The 14,655-nt window shown below is 40.8% G+C and overlaps 1 protein-coding gene across 1 annotated transcript; it reads right to left on the bottom strand.

Annotated features, from left to right (window-relative positions):
• Positions 1-2,405: 2,405 nt before the first annotated feature.
• LOC124137040 lies at positions 2,406-12,437 on the bottom strand. Its single transcript, XM_046503143.2, has 10 exons — positions 12,287-12,437; positions 10,395-10,574; positions 9,778-9,917; positions 8,888-9,017; positions 8,112-8,243; positions 6,994-7,203; positions 6,080-6,220; positions 5,163-5,345; positions 4,292-4,367; positions 2,406-3,685 (listed from the first exon to the last, which is right to left on the bottom strand). The coding sequence occupies exons 1-10, from the start codon at positions 12,366-12,368 to the stop codon at positions 2,962-2,964; spliced, it is 1,998 nt and encodes a 665-aa protein (XP_046359099.2). The 5' UTR covers positions 12,369-12,437; the 3' UTR covers positions 2,406-2,961.
• Between the last annotated feature and the right edge of the window lie 2,218 nt (positions 12,438-14,655).

Here is a 14,655-nt window from a genome sequence, read left to right as displayed (position 1 = left end):
AGCAGTAGGTGTCTTGTTACATTGCAGCAGTAGGTGTCTTAGTACACGGCAGCAGTAGGTGTCTTGTTACATGGCAGCAGTAGTTGTCTTGTTACATGGCAGCAGTAGGTGTCTTGTTACATGGCAGCAGTAGGTGTCTTGTTACATGGCAGCAGTAGGTGTCTTGTTACATGGCAGCAGTAGGGTCTTGTTACATGGCAGCAGTAGGTGTCTTGTTACATGGCAGCAGTAGGTGTCTTGTTACATTGCAGCAGTAGTTGTCTTGTTACATGGCAGCAGTAGTTGTCTTCTCACATGGTAGCAGTAGGTGTCTTGTTACATGGCAGCAGTAGGTGTCTTGTTACATTGCAGCAGTAGTTGTCTTATTACATGGCAGCAGTAGGGGGCTTGTTACATGGCAGCAGTAGGTGTCTTGTTACATGGCAGCAGTAGGTGTCTTGTTATACAACGTGTTATACTAGGGCTCCCCATTTTAAACCCGATGGAAACCAGTATGAAGCAGATCTCAGGTATACAAAGAATGTGAGTACCAAAGCTTGGGTTGTCGCTCCAATTGACCCCAGACATGTCGTACCTCTCGGCCTTAAGAGAGTTGTAGATGGTGTGTTGGGCTTACACGACCCACACACAAAACAAAACTACAGAACCTGTAGATATGGTGGCATCATCTGCACTCAACAGTCCAGCATAATCTTTGTAGTACTGGGGAAATAACAAGTAGGTCCCTCCCCTGTTCCCTGTGTTCCTTCCGCAGCTTCAGCTGTGATTTTCGTGTATCATTTCGAAAGCGTTTTGTCTTTTCTCAACGGTCGCAAAAATGGCCATGAGAGGGGCACGAGTCGCTATTCGGCTTGTCTCGGAATAACACCAGTTGGTCACGAATGAGTTCGTTCGAGTGTCGGTGACGAGTGTAGATGACGTTACCACACGCATTATTTTCTATTTCACAGAAATTGTATGTGACGTCGTGAGAACAATAGGTTGACATTGGCATGTGTTTATGAATCACTATCAAATAGTGATGGTTCCAGGTGTTTGTGTTTGCCAAAAGGTGAGACTATCCGTCACAAACACATGCAAAAGAAAGTAAACTTTTCACCTGACTAAAACCCACGGGAACATATGGTACAGGTCAAAATAGGCCATCATTCTTGTCACTGATGCGTCAGATTTGGCAATGTCCCCCACATGTCTACCATAAAACTTTGAAATCTTTAGCAGGGATACTTATTCCCTATACACATGTACATTTTCTGTAGTTATATGTAATGGAGAAACCATGACACCTCAGGAATGGTATGATTGTATAACCGGGTAGGCACAGGTAGGCACAGAAAAGCTACGTCCTACGTTTACTACGCGTCCTCGGCTTTTCTGTGCCTACCCGGTTATACAATCATACAATTCCTGAGGTGGAATGGTTTGTCCAACTTATAAACCGCTATCCATTAATCTATGTCATTTTTGGAGCTTATATTTACGCGGTATACGGGTCGCAAATAAGCGCGGTATAACGAGACACGCTTTATAACAGTTGTTATCGCGGGACGCTGCGCGGACTGCACGTGCAGAAGAGGGCTGTACGTGCAGAAGGAACCGCGTGCGTCGTACCACATGGCATTGTGTCGTTGACTGTTCACAAGAGAGGATGTCTGACGATGACGGATTTCACGACAGGTTTTACAATTGCTCCCCAGGTTTTACAATTGCAATTGTAAAACCTGGGGAGCAATTGTAAAACCTGAGGAGCAATTGTAAAGTGGTCTTACTACAAAAGAAAGGTCGTCTGGGAGATGGTTACCACACCATGATAGGTTTATAAATTGTAAACAAATGCAGATTAATAACACAGCGATGCATTAAATAACGCTTTATTTAAAAAAAAGATATATATGTCAGACTATATAGAAAAATATTTATACGAATTGTACAAAAAAAGTGAAACTAGTTTATGGAAAGAAACCCAACAAATGATATATCATTGTTACATTATAATTTCACAGAAATGTAATGTCACAAACAATATCGAATTGTCATTCATGACTCAGATGGGCCCTGGAATGCCATGCTTGTCGCAAGAACCGATTGAAATGGGGATCCAGTGGTCAAAATGTCTGGCTGACTCTAATCTGACGGCATTGATAACATGCTCGTGCTATCAACCACTGGTTGACTGTCCTTGAATCGACAAATATCAATCTAAACGAAAATACACGGCTCCAACGTGAAATTAGTCTGTGACAGTGTTGGAAATGTTTAAGTGTGTGTGTGTGTGTGTGTGTGTGTGTGTGTGTGTGTGTGTGTGTGTGTGTGTGTGTGTGTGTGTGTGTGTGTGTGTGTGTGTGTGTGTGTGTGTGTGTGTGTGTGTGTGTGTGTGTGTGTGTGTGTGTGTGTGTGTGTGTGTGCGTGTGTGTGCGTGTGTGTGTGCGTGTGAACATCAGCAGGAAGTCAAGAGAAAAGGCATCTAGATATGCAGTTGTTATATTCAGTATCTGACCACATCATAAATAGTGCATAATAAATGTTTACTTGGTGTAAATTTGATATCTCTACTAAAAGCAGTCCAGCTATGTATTTAGGAATCACTATCAAACAGTGATGACCCCAGCTGTTCGTGAAGGGGTGATTAAACATAAACATATAGGCGTGTCTCACGCTTTGGGTCAAATTTTGAAACAAATATTACATTAGAACTTATATATATTATTGTTTGTCAATATTGGATTGTAATTAACCGAGGTATTGGCTGCAATGAACCAATTCGTCTAGTTGACACATCAATTCAGTATTTCATGACGTTTTGATTCTCTCTGATAAGTGACTGAGTTGTATTTTACACCGCTATTGCTTATATTTCCTAGCTATTTAAACTCCCTACCGGATCTTTTTCTGTTGACATATATATCAGAAGATGCATATCCTGCATTGTACATACATTGCATAATAAGTATCGAATTATTGTCATCCGTTGATGTTTGCGTCGGTTTCAACAATCGGTCGTATGTAAACATCATCAGTCTCCCCAACACCTGATGATGGCGCTTCTCTGGTGACGACAGTGTTATAGTCTCCCTTGTATCTCGGCTGGTTTGCTTCATAAGAGACGTGGTTGTACGTGTCGACGCCAGTTGCCTCCGTGTCATCCCCGCGAGTCTGGTGACGTCGATCTGGTGACGAAGCAAGATAGTCATATGCATGCGCGGAAGGTCCTTGATGATCACTGCTGAATGGTATACGTGACCCATCCTTGGCATTCAGGGGCGTATTACTGATAGCTGCATTGTCATAGATGGGGTTGTGGGTTCTTCCGGTGCCACATGTTGGTGGTGGTGGAGAGGCTGCTGGATGATGATGAGATGCAGCAGCTAGTGTGACCCGGTCGTAATCGATGTTTGTGTGTATGCGGCACTCATCATTGGCATTCAGGGACGTATCACTGATAGCTGCATTGTCATAGATGGGATTCTGGGATCTTCCAGTGCCACATGTTGGTGGAGAGGCTATTGAGTGATGATGGGATGCAGCCGTTGTTTGTGGAGAGGATGTTGAACGATGCTGTGGTGATGCAGCAGCTGGAGAGAAGGTGTTCTCTGTTGTAAAATGAAAGCCATACGTTTCATTTTCTACGGCTGTGCTGTCAAGGGGTTCAAACTTGCCTGTCTTTTTGAAACACAGTTTTCGATGTCTGGAAAAAATAACAAAATGTAAGATGGCGTTTTAGGCTTATGTATCGTAGATATATCTGCATCACGAGTATTAAAATTTCCCTCCTCACTGAACGAATGCCTACCGGATCAGACACTTATAGTTTATATTTTATTGTCACTTCATTAGTATCGAAATCTTATAGGCGTGTTTGTAAATTTTATCTACATGAATTTGTATTGAAGCCCAGGTAATTACACTGTCTGATATTCATCCTTCTACCTGTTTAGTGCCCTGATGAGACTGACGTTGTGTTTATTTAGGGGGAAAAGGCCCATTATAAGTATATTGCAAATAGTGTAATATTGACGGAAGCGCCGTACAATGTTCAAATATCATGTACATAATTTCACACGCTTGTGGAGCGACACAAGCTTGTTAGACACTGTTACACGTTGTGTTAAGAGATGCCCTGGAAGAGTGGGTCGTGTCTCATGTCAGATCCAAGCTCGGTTATAGAAGCCGTAATACAGCATGAATTTAAACAACACTCACAAAATAAGTATCGAAATTAGGATCAAGGTTGACACAGGTGCGTAATGTGTACGACTATTAAGACCGAAACTGAATAACGGTAATAGCCTACCTGAACATAACATACACCGTGACCACAACAACGAGCAGCAGTGTGAGGCACCCAACAGCCACCCCTATTAATAGCCCTGGAACAACAATGATGTTATAAATATTAAGCGACATAAAACATTTCCATAATCACAAGATATCTCTACTATAAGCAGTGTCCATTGTAGGAGTCCCACTTTATCATAGTTGTGTATTTACGAATCACTATCAAATAGTGACACCAGGTGTTCGTGAAGGGGTGATTAAACAGAAACATATAGGCGTGTGTGACGCTTTGGGTCAAATTTTGAAACAAATATTAAATTAGAACTAATATATTAATATATATTTCCCAATTCCTATTATGGTTTGTAGGGGCGGTCGGGTAGCCTAGTGGTTAAAGCGTTCGCTTGTCACGCCGAAGACCCGGGTTCGATTACCGACATGGGTACAATGTGTGAAGCCCATTTCTGGTGTCCCCCGCCATGATATTGCTGGAATATTGCTAAAAGCGGCGTTAAACCACACTCATTCACTGTTATTGTTTGTCAATATTTGATTGTAACAAAATGATTTATCTACCAATTCGTCCAGTTAACATATCAATTCAGCATTTAATATAACACATGCATGATCCAAATGAGTAGCTACCGTGCAAAACTACCTTCCTTGTATTTGAATGGTTGACACGGACCTAACGTGTTCTATCCGAACATCACAAGCAGTGGGATAGCCTTGTGGTTACAGCGTCAGCTCACCACTCCTCTGGTTTACGTTTGAACCCAAGATGGGTACATATACACCATTCGCCAGTATATTACTTGGACATTGCTAGAACTATGTATATACACGGTCTTTGAATACAGAATAGATAGAAGCTGTAGACTTCTCACCACCCGTATCAGCAGGAGGCGCCAGGGTACTGCTCTCTGTACCGTCTGTTGTCTCCGTTACATTCTCGTCGCTACCTTCACTTGTAAACATCTCCGTCATCGTCGACATCAAAGCCGTTGTTACTATGTCCGTTGTTGTCGCCGATGAAGTTGGTGTTCTTGGTGGTATGGAAGAGGGTGATGCTGTTTTGTGATACAAACATGCCTGTATCTAGCTATCAATGACAATGATCTTTGAATTATCATCTAAATACAAAATACACAATTCATAAAAAACCTCAGGGGAAGTGCTTTGACATACTTATTAACCGGGCCCGTGAAGATGATCCGGGGTAGAATAGGTCTTCAGAAACCCATGCCTGCCCTAAAAGGCGACTATGCTTGTCGTAAGAGGTGACTAACGGGATCGGGTGGTCAGGCTCGCTGACTTGGTTGATGCAGGTCATCAATCCCAAATGCGATTCTCATGATGTCAATCACTGGATTGTCTGGTACACACTCGATTACTTACAGACCGCCGCAATACAGCTGGAATATTGCTCAGTGCGGCGTTAAACAACAAACAAACAAACTTATAAACCGAAAGATAAATCTGAAACAACATGTATAGACAACAGTTTTATGTTTCAAAAATACTTTCCATGAACCTTAGGAAGCGGGCGTAAAATATCTCTTGCCAGCGTACATGTAAAACAAGTTCTTAAAAAACATTTTGATTATCAGCTTCTCTCTCTACTGGCTACAGATACGAAGATTAAAAGTTCGATCCACTGAAACATTAGATCGTATTGTCATTCGCTTTGAAATGCTTTTTCAACAAATGATCAAGCAGATATATCAGGATTTAGCAGCATTTTCATTCATTCATCTTGATCAGTACCGTCATTTTAGGGTTCAAATATATTAAATCAACAGACCTGTTTCACAGATTGATCTCTGTGGTAAATCACAAGGAACCCAGAGGCGGTCTATGTTTTGCCATCTGTCTGCAATCATAGCCAGACACTTGGGCCCTGTGCTGTCAGGAAAGGCAGTCCCGTACCTTGCAGACGTAGTCCCTGAAATGAATGATTATGTCTTCTTAAATGAAACTGTAGCTGGACAAACTCGTCACCATCTTGTCTAGTGCACTATCTCTCCATTCTATTATCATAAATAACCTTGGTTCATTGGCTACCATGGCTTCGTTTGTAAAATAGCTAAATATAGCTGTTCAATCAAATTACTCTCTTTGGAGAGAGACATTCTGCGCGAAGTTACTGATAGGAGGTTTGAAAAGGGTGTCGTCACTTCTAAAGGAAGCTGAGGTAGCGAATGTGTACACGGTATCTATCATTATAACATGGCGAGACTATACGCTGGATAATCGAGTATGACTTGTCATTTTCAAACAGCTTTTCAGTGTCATTCAGTCATAGTTTAATCATTTAGTCTTTTTTGTATATATTTTATTTTAGGTATGTACAAGTGTATATCGTTTTGGGTACTACCGGTGGTACATGTCCATACACACATACAGATTTCCTTTTGTGCATAAACCTGTGTGTGTTGTGAGTCATGATAGGTCCCTAGTACCTATTGTGTGACAACCATAATGTGTGACAGGGTCAATTGAATGTCATCGTACCTCGGTGTCCCAGACTCATGCAAAGATGCTGTGATAGTCTTGGAATATTACTGACTGCGTTTATAAAACCGCATCAATCACTCGATTTTTAATATAAAAGTAATCATGTCATGTGTCGTTGTTGAAATACCAAAATGTAACAAACGTGTCTTGATAAATAAATACAATCCTCTTTTCTTTAAACGCAACATATCACATTCTCACCATTAATCCATTTACTTGAAAGTGGTCGTGACAAGCCAATCCAGTAGGACACTTCATCCCCTGTGTGCATGGCTGCCGTGAGGTTATCTCTGTTGGAAGAGGTAACCTTCACCAAAGGACACGTAGCACTAGCATCAGTCCAGTTCTTCTGATATTTTCTCTGTGTGATACAAATGTTCCATGAACATCTTCCATACATCCACGTTGTACCTGAAACACAGGGTATGTTACATGTGAGTGTGGTTTCATTTCAAGATGTCCACACCAATTGTCCAAATCTTTAGTCTGAATAAATGTGGCAGAAGCTCAGACCGGGTTTGCGGCATTCAGGGCCTCGGTGGAGCTTCCGGGGAGTTTTATTGTAGACGTGTGGAGGACATTTCCAGTTTTGACGCACCAGTGACAAAAATGATGTCCGATGCGATTAACTATTTTGACTTGTGCCATATGTACCCGTGTGTATTTTTTTCAGGTGAACAATTGACTTGCCTGTGCATGTGTTTGTGACGGTTGTCACCGGTGCGGCAGGATGCGCTCACCTTTTCACGAAAACCTTGTGTAATCACTATTTTATAGTGATTCATTAACACATGCTCATGATGTGAGTCGGAATCATACATTCGACAATGTTCTTGGCAGAGACTTCTTCTTGATATGGAAAGGGTTTTGTCGCTTTTACTTTCAAAAGTGATACTCTGTGCTCGTCCACTTGGCGTCCTCCTTCCCGTGACCATTGCTGTAGGTCTGCTATTGGACATTGTTTGGTATTTCCCGGATATTCTCACAATATTATCTGTACCTTTTCTCCCTACACCGATTGTCTTATCTCTATAACCTTTGGACGCGATCGTTCGGCCACTGCGTTTATCTGCGTTGCCAAGCTACTTAGTTCTATGGGGAACAATTCACTAGACACTTCCCCCTAAAAAACAACATCGTCCAATTTACGACGTCAGAAATGACGTCATTATTGAACAATGTTTTATATTGAAATTAACCACGCATCGTTCTTCATTTTCCATTGCGATTTATCGTGCAGCGATCTAATATTTTAAAATAAAGGGTGCAAAACTACAGAGCAATGACAGAAAACATGCTTAACCATAGACTATACATACTGTTTTCGAAACATGCGTATCTTCTTTTCCCTCCGCATAAAGTCTGGTTAACCTGACTAAATGAGGCACCCAATGTCAATCTTGTAGCGTACACACAGTGTCCCTCTTTGGTTGGCCTGAAGGTGATACCCTCTGTGAACAACACACGATGGTAAATTGAGCATAAAATAACAAGACTACTACTACTACTGCTGCTGCTGCTGCTGCTGCTGCTGCTGCTGCTACTGCTGCTGCTGCTGCTGCTACTACTACTACTACTACTACTACTACTACTTCACTACTACTACTACTACTACTTCACTACTACTACTATTACTACATCTATTCCTACTATTCCTAACACCCTGCAGGAAAATACATACGCGCAACATTTCTTCAAGGAAAATTATTACAAGACAAAATAATACCTGTTTGTAGAAATATTCCCTTAACATGTACTGTGTCAAGGTCAAGGTTAACGTTTTGATCAATGAGAAGAAGTGGAAGATTGCTGATGCGTTGTTCAGCAATATGTATTCACTCCCCTGCTCGAAAGTGCGCAACTGCCCGAAAACCTATTAAGCTAACGCTTACGAAACGAACGATTTAAACACACAACGCAAACCAATTTTTCTGAATACACTGAGTGTGATTCCCCGACTACCGGACTGTCGTGAACATCTGTGATCATGTATACAAAGGGAGATTACTCCGTATCTAGGATTCGTTTATCCCGAAATATGTTAATATGGACGACTGACCCGGGAACGGTATCGCATTAACGGGGTTTACTGTACCTAGCTTATAGACGGACAACCCTGAATTGTTTCCACACTTTTCATCCGGATTCCCAGGGCAGCTGACCTCTGTGGATACCTCAGGTAAGCTTACATCCTCATCTGTACTTAGACAGTAACACTCGTTCATCTGTAACAAAATACATTGTACATTATTTCACAAACCCAGGACATATTCGGCGTTTCATTTATTAGTTGAAACTATGGCATAAAGGGTTGAATAGATGTGTCTAAATGACTGTAATGAGATTCCCCAACATGGGACTGCTCCATGCATGCATCTGGATGGTGAGTTGGTGCACGTCGCCTGTCTATATATCTATATTACGTCAGCCTGTTAATAACCGAACCTGGGTCAGACAATCAAGAGATTGATATCAAGAGCACATAGCCTCGCCATCATGGTACGATGACTCATAAGTAGGTCCACATTGTAACAACCCCCCCCCCCCCCACCCCCCCACCCCCACCCCCCACCCCCCCCCCCCCCCCCCCCCCCACCCCACACACACACACACACACCCCATGCCCATTGTATCCAAGACATTGTATCAAAAACACAGGGCACAATATACCCCCAACCCCAACCCACCCCCGCCCCCACCCCCACCCAACACACACAGTCATATATAAACACACGCACGCACGCACGCACGCACGCACGCACGCCCACACACACATATCAATCACTCTACAAATGATGATCAACGACATTATATTCATATATATACTCTATCATAAACAGTTTTATCGAATATATTTGTTTGTGTTTTCTTCATGGAAGGAGGATGGAAACTGTTTTTGCCAAGTATAACTAGCATTCTTAACGATGATGACATCCTCCTATTAAATGACATGTACAAGGACGAAGAAGGTTTGTGCACACGTACCCTGAGACCGAGTACCGTACACTCCTGACCACAATGAATGTGACAGAGGTAGACTGAGTTCCAGGCATTGCTTGTTGACGGTGACAGACCGAGAGGAAGTGTCCTTAGGCCAATATAGGTGTACAGCGGGCTGTTATCCTCTGTCAGAGAATTCAATGTGAGTTTTTTAATGTTCAGAGTAATCAAGAAATTATGAAAGGAAATCTTTTTCTACAGTATCTATCCTTATAACGAAGTTAGGGTTGTGTGTTTTTACGTTGGTAACTATGAATTACAGGAGCAAAGTAACTATGTTTACAACCATACACCAAGATAAGTTTGTTAACTTAACTACGGAAACCTATTTAGACCATCATGTTTTCACAGCTGTTTTGCCCTTTTCGCAAATGAAATCTGTTTCGATGTATAATCAAGACTGGTTATTCTCTTGCATTGACAATTTATACGGATCTACTGATCGTACAGTTATATGTAATGTGATAATAACTTAAATGTGTATTAATTATTCAAATATTGAAGTCATCTTGAATATTGAAACACTGCATATATTAATATGCTACTATCAACAGACCGTAGTTAGCACCAGTATGTCAGTTTAGCCTTCAAATAACACATACGTGTCCACCTCCATGTCGAATACTGTATGGCACCAATCCAGTAGTATGTGTTCAACAACAGCTTTGCAGACACGGTGCCCGGAACACTGCCGTCACTGGGGACGTAGAGGTCTCCGCTGCATGCACTTCGAGCATCCTTCCAACTGGAAACAGCATCTCTGATGTAGAGGTCGCCTGTCGCTGTAAAGGTGCAGCAGTTTGGTAACATAACAGAGAAATGATTGGTTGGTACCACAGTAAAGGTCAAGGAATTATGAAAGGAGAGATCCAAATTTGAGATTTTGTGAAACAGTGAAATATCGTTAACTAGAACTTTGGTATCACGATGTATCGTATAAGAAAATGTAAGGTTATGATCAGGCTCGAGCGCGTTCCATTTTGAAAAATTAGAGTTCCAATCGTCTTAGCGATATATAAGATCGCTTTGTCGCGCTACGACTATCATATACCTTAACATATGTTTGCGAGAAGATTGCTTCGTAAATCTAGGTGAAGGTAAAATCCCTAACTTTACTTTGTATGTTTTTATACATTTATACAGTTTGTTTGTTTCACACTACGGACATTTCAACATTGTTTAATAGTTCCCGGGCCGTTCTCTCAAGCGATGTTAGCGCGACAACCGCCATAACCTTTTAACATAGATTCTTTAAATACTTAACAACCAAATAAGATACAGAGTATGTGCTTAACAATGGGAATTTATAAGACTGTCTTAGTGCTGATGTTAATTAATTAATTCGAGCCAATTCGAGTTAAAAAGTTACCGATGGAAAGAATTATCGTAACACAGACCAAAGAGACATTTATAGTGTTATCTCGCGTACGCTTTCTTATGATTATGGAAAGGCCTTATTTCTATCAACAATATCAGATGCTGAGTGAAAAGTTGCTGTAGTGTCATTTCACTGCTCAACAAGATCCGGTCAGCAGCTGGAACACAACTGGATGTTAGGTGTAGTGTGCAGTTGTGAGTGGGTGGTGGTGAAGGGGGATGGACGCACCTGACGTCGCTATAGATCTGCATATGGTATATTCACTTGTTGCTACATACTCCCCACGACCATGGGATCAGAAAAACACATGTATAAATAAAGTCCGTTGCTTCGTTTTATGACCACACCGCTCGCCATTAAAGATTACTTTTTAACTGTCTGATATATTTATACATTCATTAAGAACTTCATGATGCTTCCTTGTATTTAGACAAAATGACCAAGCTTTTATTATGACTAGTAACTAGCTTCAATTGTGTATCATAGTATATCGTAGTATCGTAGTGTCATCATCCTTGATAGATGAGCATCCCAGTGGTGTCCAGTGAGCGTGAGTCAACCTATCCCACAACGGCACAGGAAGCAAGCAGGATATCCTATGATATTGCTGGTACATAGATGTGTGCGGCCTCTTTAGCCAGCTGGTGAGAAGCGTTAGATATGTGTTTAGAGGAAAGTAACTGCTATACTCTGCAACAAGACAGTTGGGGATAAGTAATATATATTCTCAGGGAGAAGCTGATAAAAAAGACTGATAAAATATTGAAATCAGCAATACGTGCATGTGTACCTTTAAAACACTTTTACAAATATTATGACATTACTCTTTTAGAAATATTATGACATTACTCTTTTAGAAATATAATGTACTTTCTATGATTTGATAACTTTAAGAATGACTTTTTATCAGCTATAAGATAATAATAACTATTGCATGGACACATTAAAATTGGTTCTGTCGATATGTTAAATCATATTTCGTAAAAGATTCCGTTGGTTTGTCATATGATGATGACCTGCATTCTGTTGACTGTGACATCACAAATACATACAAGAAGCACCATGAATGAGTTGTACATGTCAGACACATACACATGCGTAGAAGCACATACTTACACTTGGTCTCTGCGTACCCAGAGCAGCTCACTCCAAGAAACAATAATGTTTTTAACGGGAAGTAGGCCAAGTATAAATGCATCGCTTAGATCTCGGAGGGATGGCTTAACAAGGAAGCTTCTTCGACAGTGTTAGGACAGCCGTAGTTATATCGGCTATCACTATATAAAATGACACAAGGCAAGATATGTCATATGAATTAATTGGTCGCTTCCTTTCTCCTTTAAACTGTTTCCTACAGGCATGACGTTCACTTGATAAGCGAAGGCATAAAGGGCGAATAAGCCCGAGTTAAGTGACAGCAATTGACACTTTGTCCCAAGTTTCAAACACTCCTCTTGTCTGCACAGTCAAATGTAATTAAGATATGTTGATGAATTCCCTATCTACAAGGAGTCAATGTCTAGGTTCCACATGTCTCATTACAACGTCTAGATCTAGACTGGAAATGGACAACAGGCCAACAAGCAGACTTGCCACACAATCTCAGCTACCGGCAACACATCTGTTGATATAAGTAGCTAAAAACATATTGTTTCCATGGGCATTTTCCCTTTTTAATGCCAGATTGTACCATCTATAGCTAACAGGCAATCTATGTATGTAGGTGAGGTGAAATGGGGTTCACAATTGTTGCCCCAGTTTAACATGAATACCCCACTCAGAAACACTTTTTCTCACACCAAGCTAGACATAGCAGGCGGTCTCTCTCTCTCTCTCTCTCTCTCTCTCTCTCTCTCTCTCTCTCTCTCTCTCTCTCTCTCTCTCTCTCTCTCTATGTGTATTTGATGGAAACATCTTTGATATCAATCTTTATGACACTGATTCGTCCATCAAAATTTCACATATGTGGAATAATTTTTATAAACGAATTCTCTTCGCTCAGTAATTAAGTCTTATTTTAATATAATTAAAATGTCAGAGCAGGTCAGTATAATATGGAATAAAGTCCAAATTTTGCTCTATGGTTCCGAAGTCTGGGGTCTACTCCAGAATGATGAAATAGAAACCATACATACATTGGCATGCAAGCGCTCTCTAGGTGTCTAATCGTCAACACCCATGGCCAACAACATGGTTCGAGGTGAATGTGGGCGGTATCCATTATATCTTTATGCATACAAAATAGTTATTGGTTATTGGATAAGGTTATTGAGTATGTCCGATTGTCCAAAGAAATGTTATTATGTGATGCTTCAGGCAGAAAGTTATGGTAAAATTTACTGGGTATCAAAATGTAAATCTTTATTTTTCAGTTTGGGTTTTGGCTCTGTATGGGAAAACCAGTGTATAAGTCATCCTTATTCGTTTTTGACAGAGTTTATGTCGCGTCTGAAATGTAATTATGAACAGGATTGGCATAGTCTTCTGGACAAGGGTAGTAAATCTTTCTCTTATTCTTTATTCAAGGTATCGTTTGGTACAGAGTTGTATCTTAGCTGTGTGACCGTAGTACATTATTGTCACAACAATAATAGCTGTGTATATCACGTCCATTGTAATACAAATGTAATTATGGGCCGATGGCCTACACTTACGAAAATAAACCGAATTGAATTGAATAAAGTACCCCTGTTACTACCCTTAAGATGTTTATTTCTTTTGTTTCACCCGACACAGATAAAATGAGATCAAGATCTTAAATTATATGCTTATGGTAAACCGATCCCGTTGCTTTGGGGGAAAACAAAATGATTAAAAATAATGCATAATGGTTCGTTTGAAACAACCTTTCCGGTCGCCTTTGTTACGTGAATATGTAATGCCCAAACTAGACTGAAAGTATCCTGGAGGCTGTTGTTCTATCACTGTGGTATTCTCGACTCCGGCTCCAAACTGTATTCACTCACTCACACCCCATACTACAGGTATACAGTTTGACGGCATTGTTATCATACACTACCCAAAAGCTCAGTCATTAAGATTACATCAAAAGCATTTAGTCTCCACGCTAGGCATCGTTTCACAAAGCAGCCGTAGTGCTTTAATGTCGTAAGTGTATGTTAAATTATAGGAGCAAATGTCGCTTTGAGAGCCCAGGACTGAATGTACATTAAGTTTTCCCTGACAACTAAAACGACTATGCCATACACTTATTTGACCACAATCACAAGTGTATGTACGCAGCACTATGACTATCTAACTCTTTATTCCGAGGACAAGAAAAATGGAAGACAAAGGGTGAGCTACAGAACCTTACTGTATAGGTCCTGATTGCCTGACTGTCTACTCAATAATGCGAAAATGGTGGTTGACAAATCAGTACTGTATATTCAAGCACAGTCGACGTATCACTTCCTGGAGAATAACAATATCAAAACAGAGAATTTCACTATTTATTAAGTATGGGGTGTAAAGATTAAAAAGTG

This window comes from Haliotis rufescens, unplaced genomic scaffold (assembly GCF_023055435.1).
Source record: "Haliotis rufescens isolate VD_foot unplaced genomic scaffold, xgHalRufe1.0.p SCAF_3, whole genome shotgun sequence".
Classification (NCBI taxonomy): domain Eukaryota; kingdom Metazoa; phylum Mollusca; class Gastropoda; order Lepetellida; family Haliotidae; genus Haliotis; species Haliotis rufescens.
Note: the sequence above shows the minus strand (reverse complement) of the source record. Positions and strands in the feature narration are given on the sequence as shown.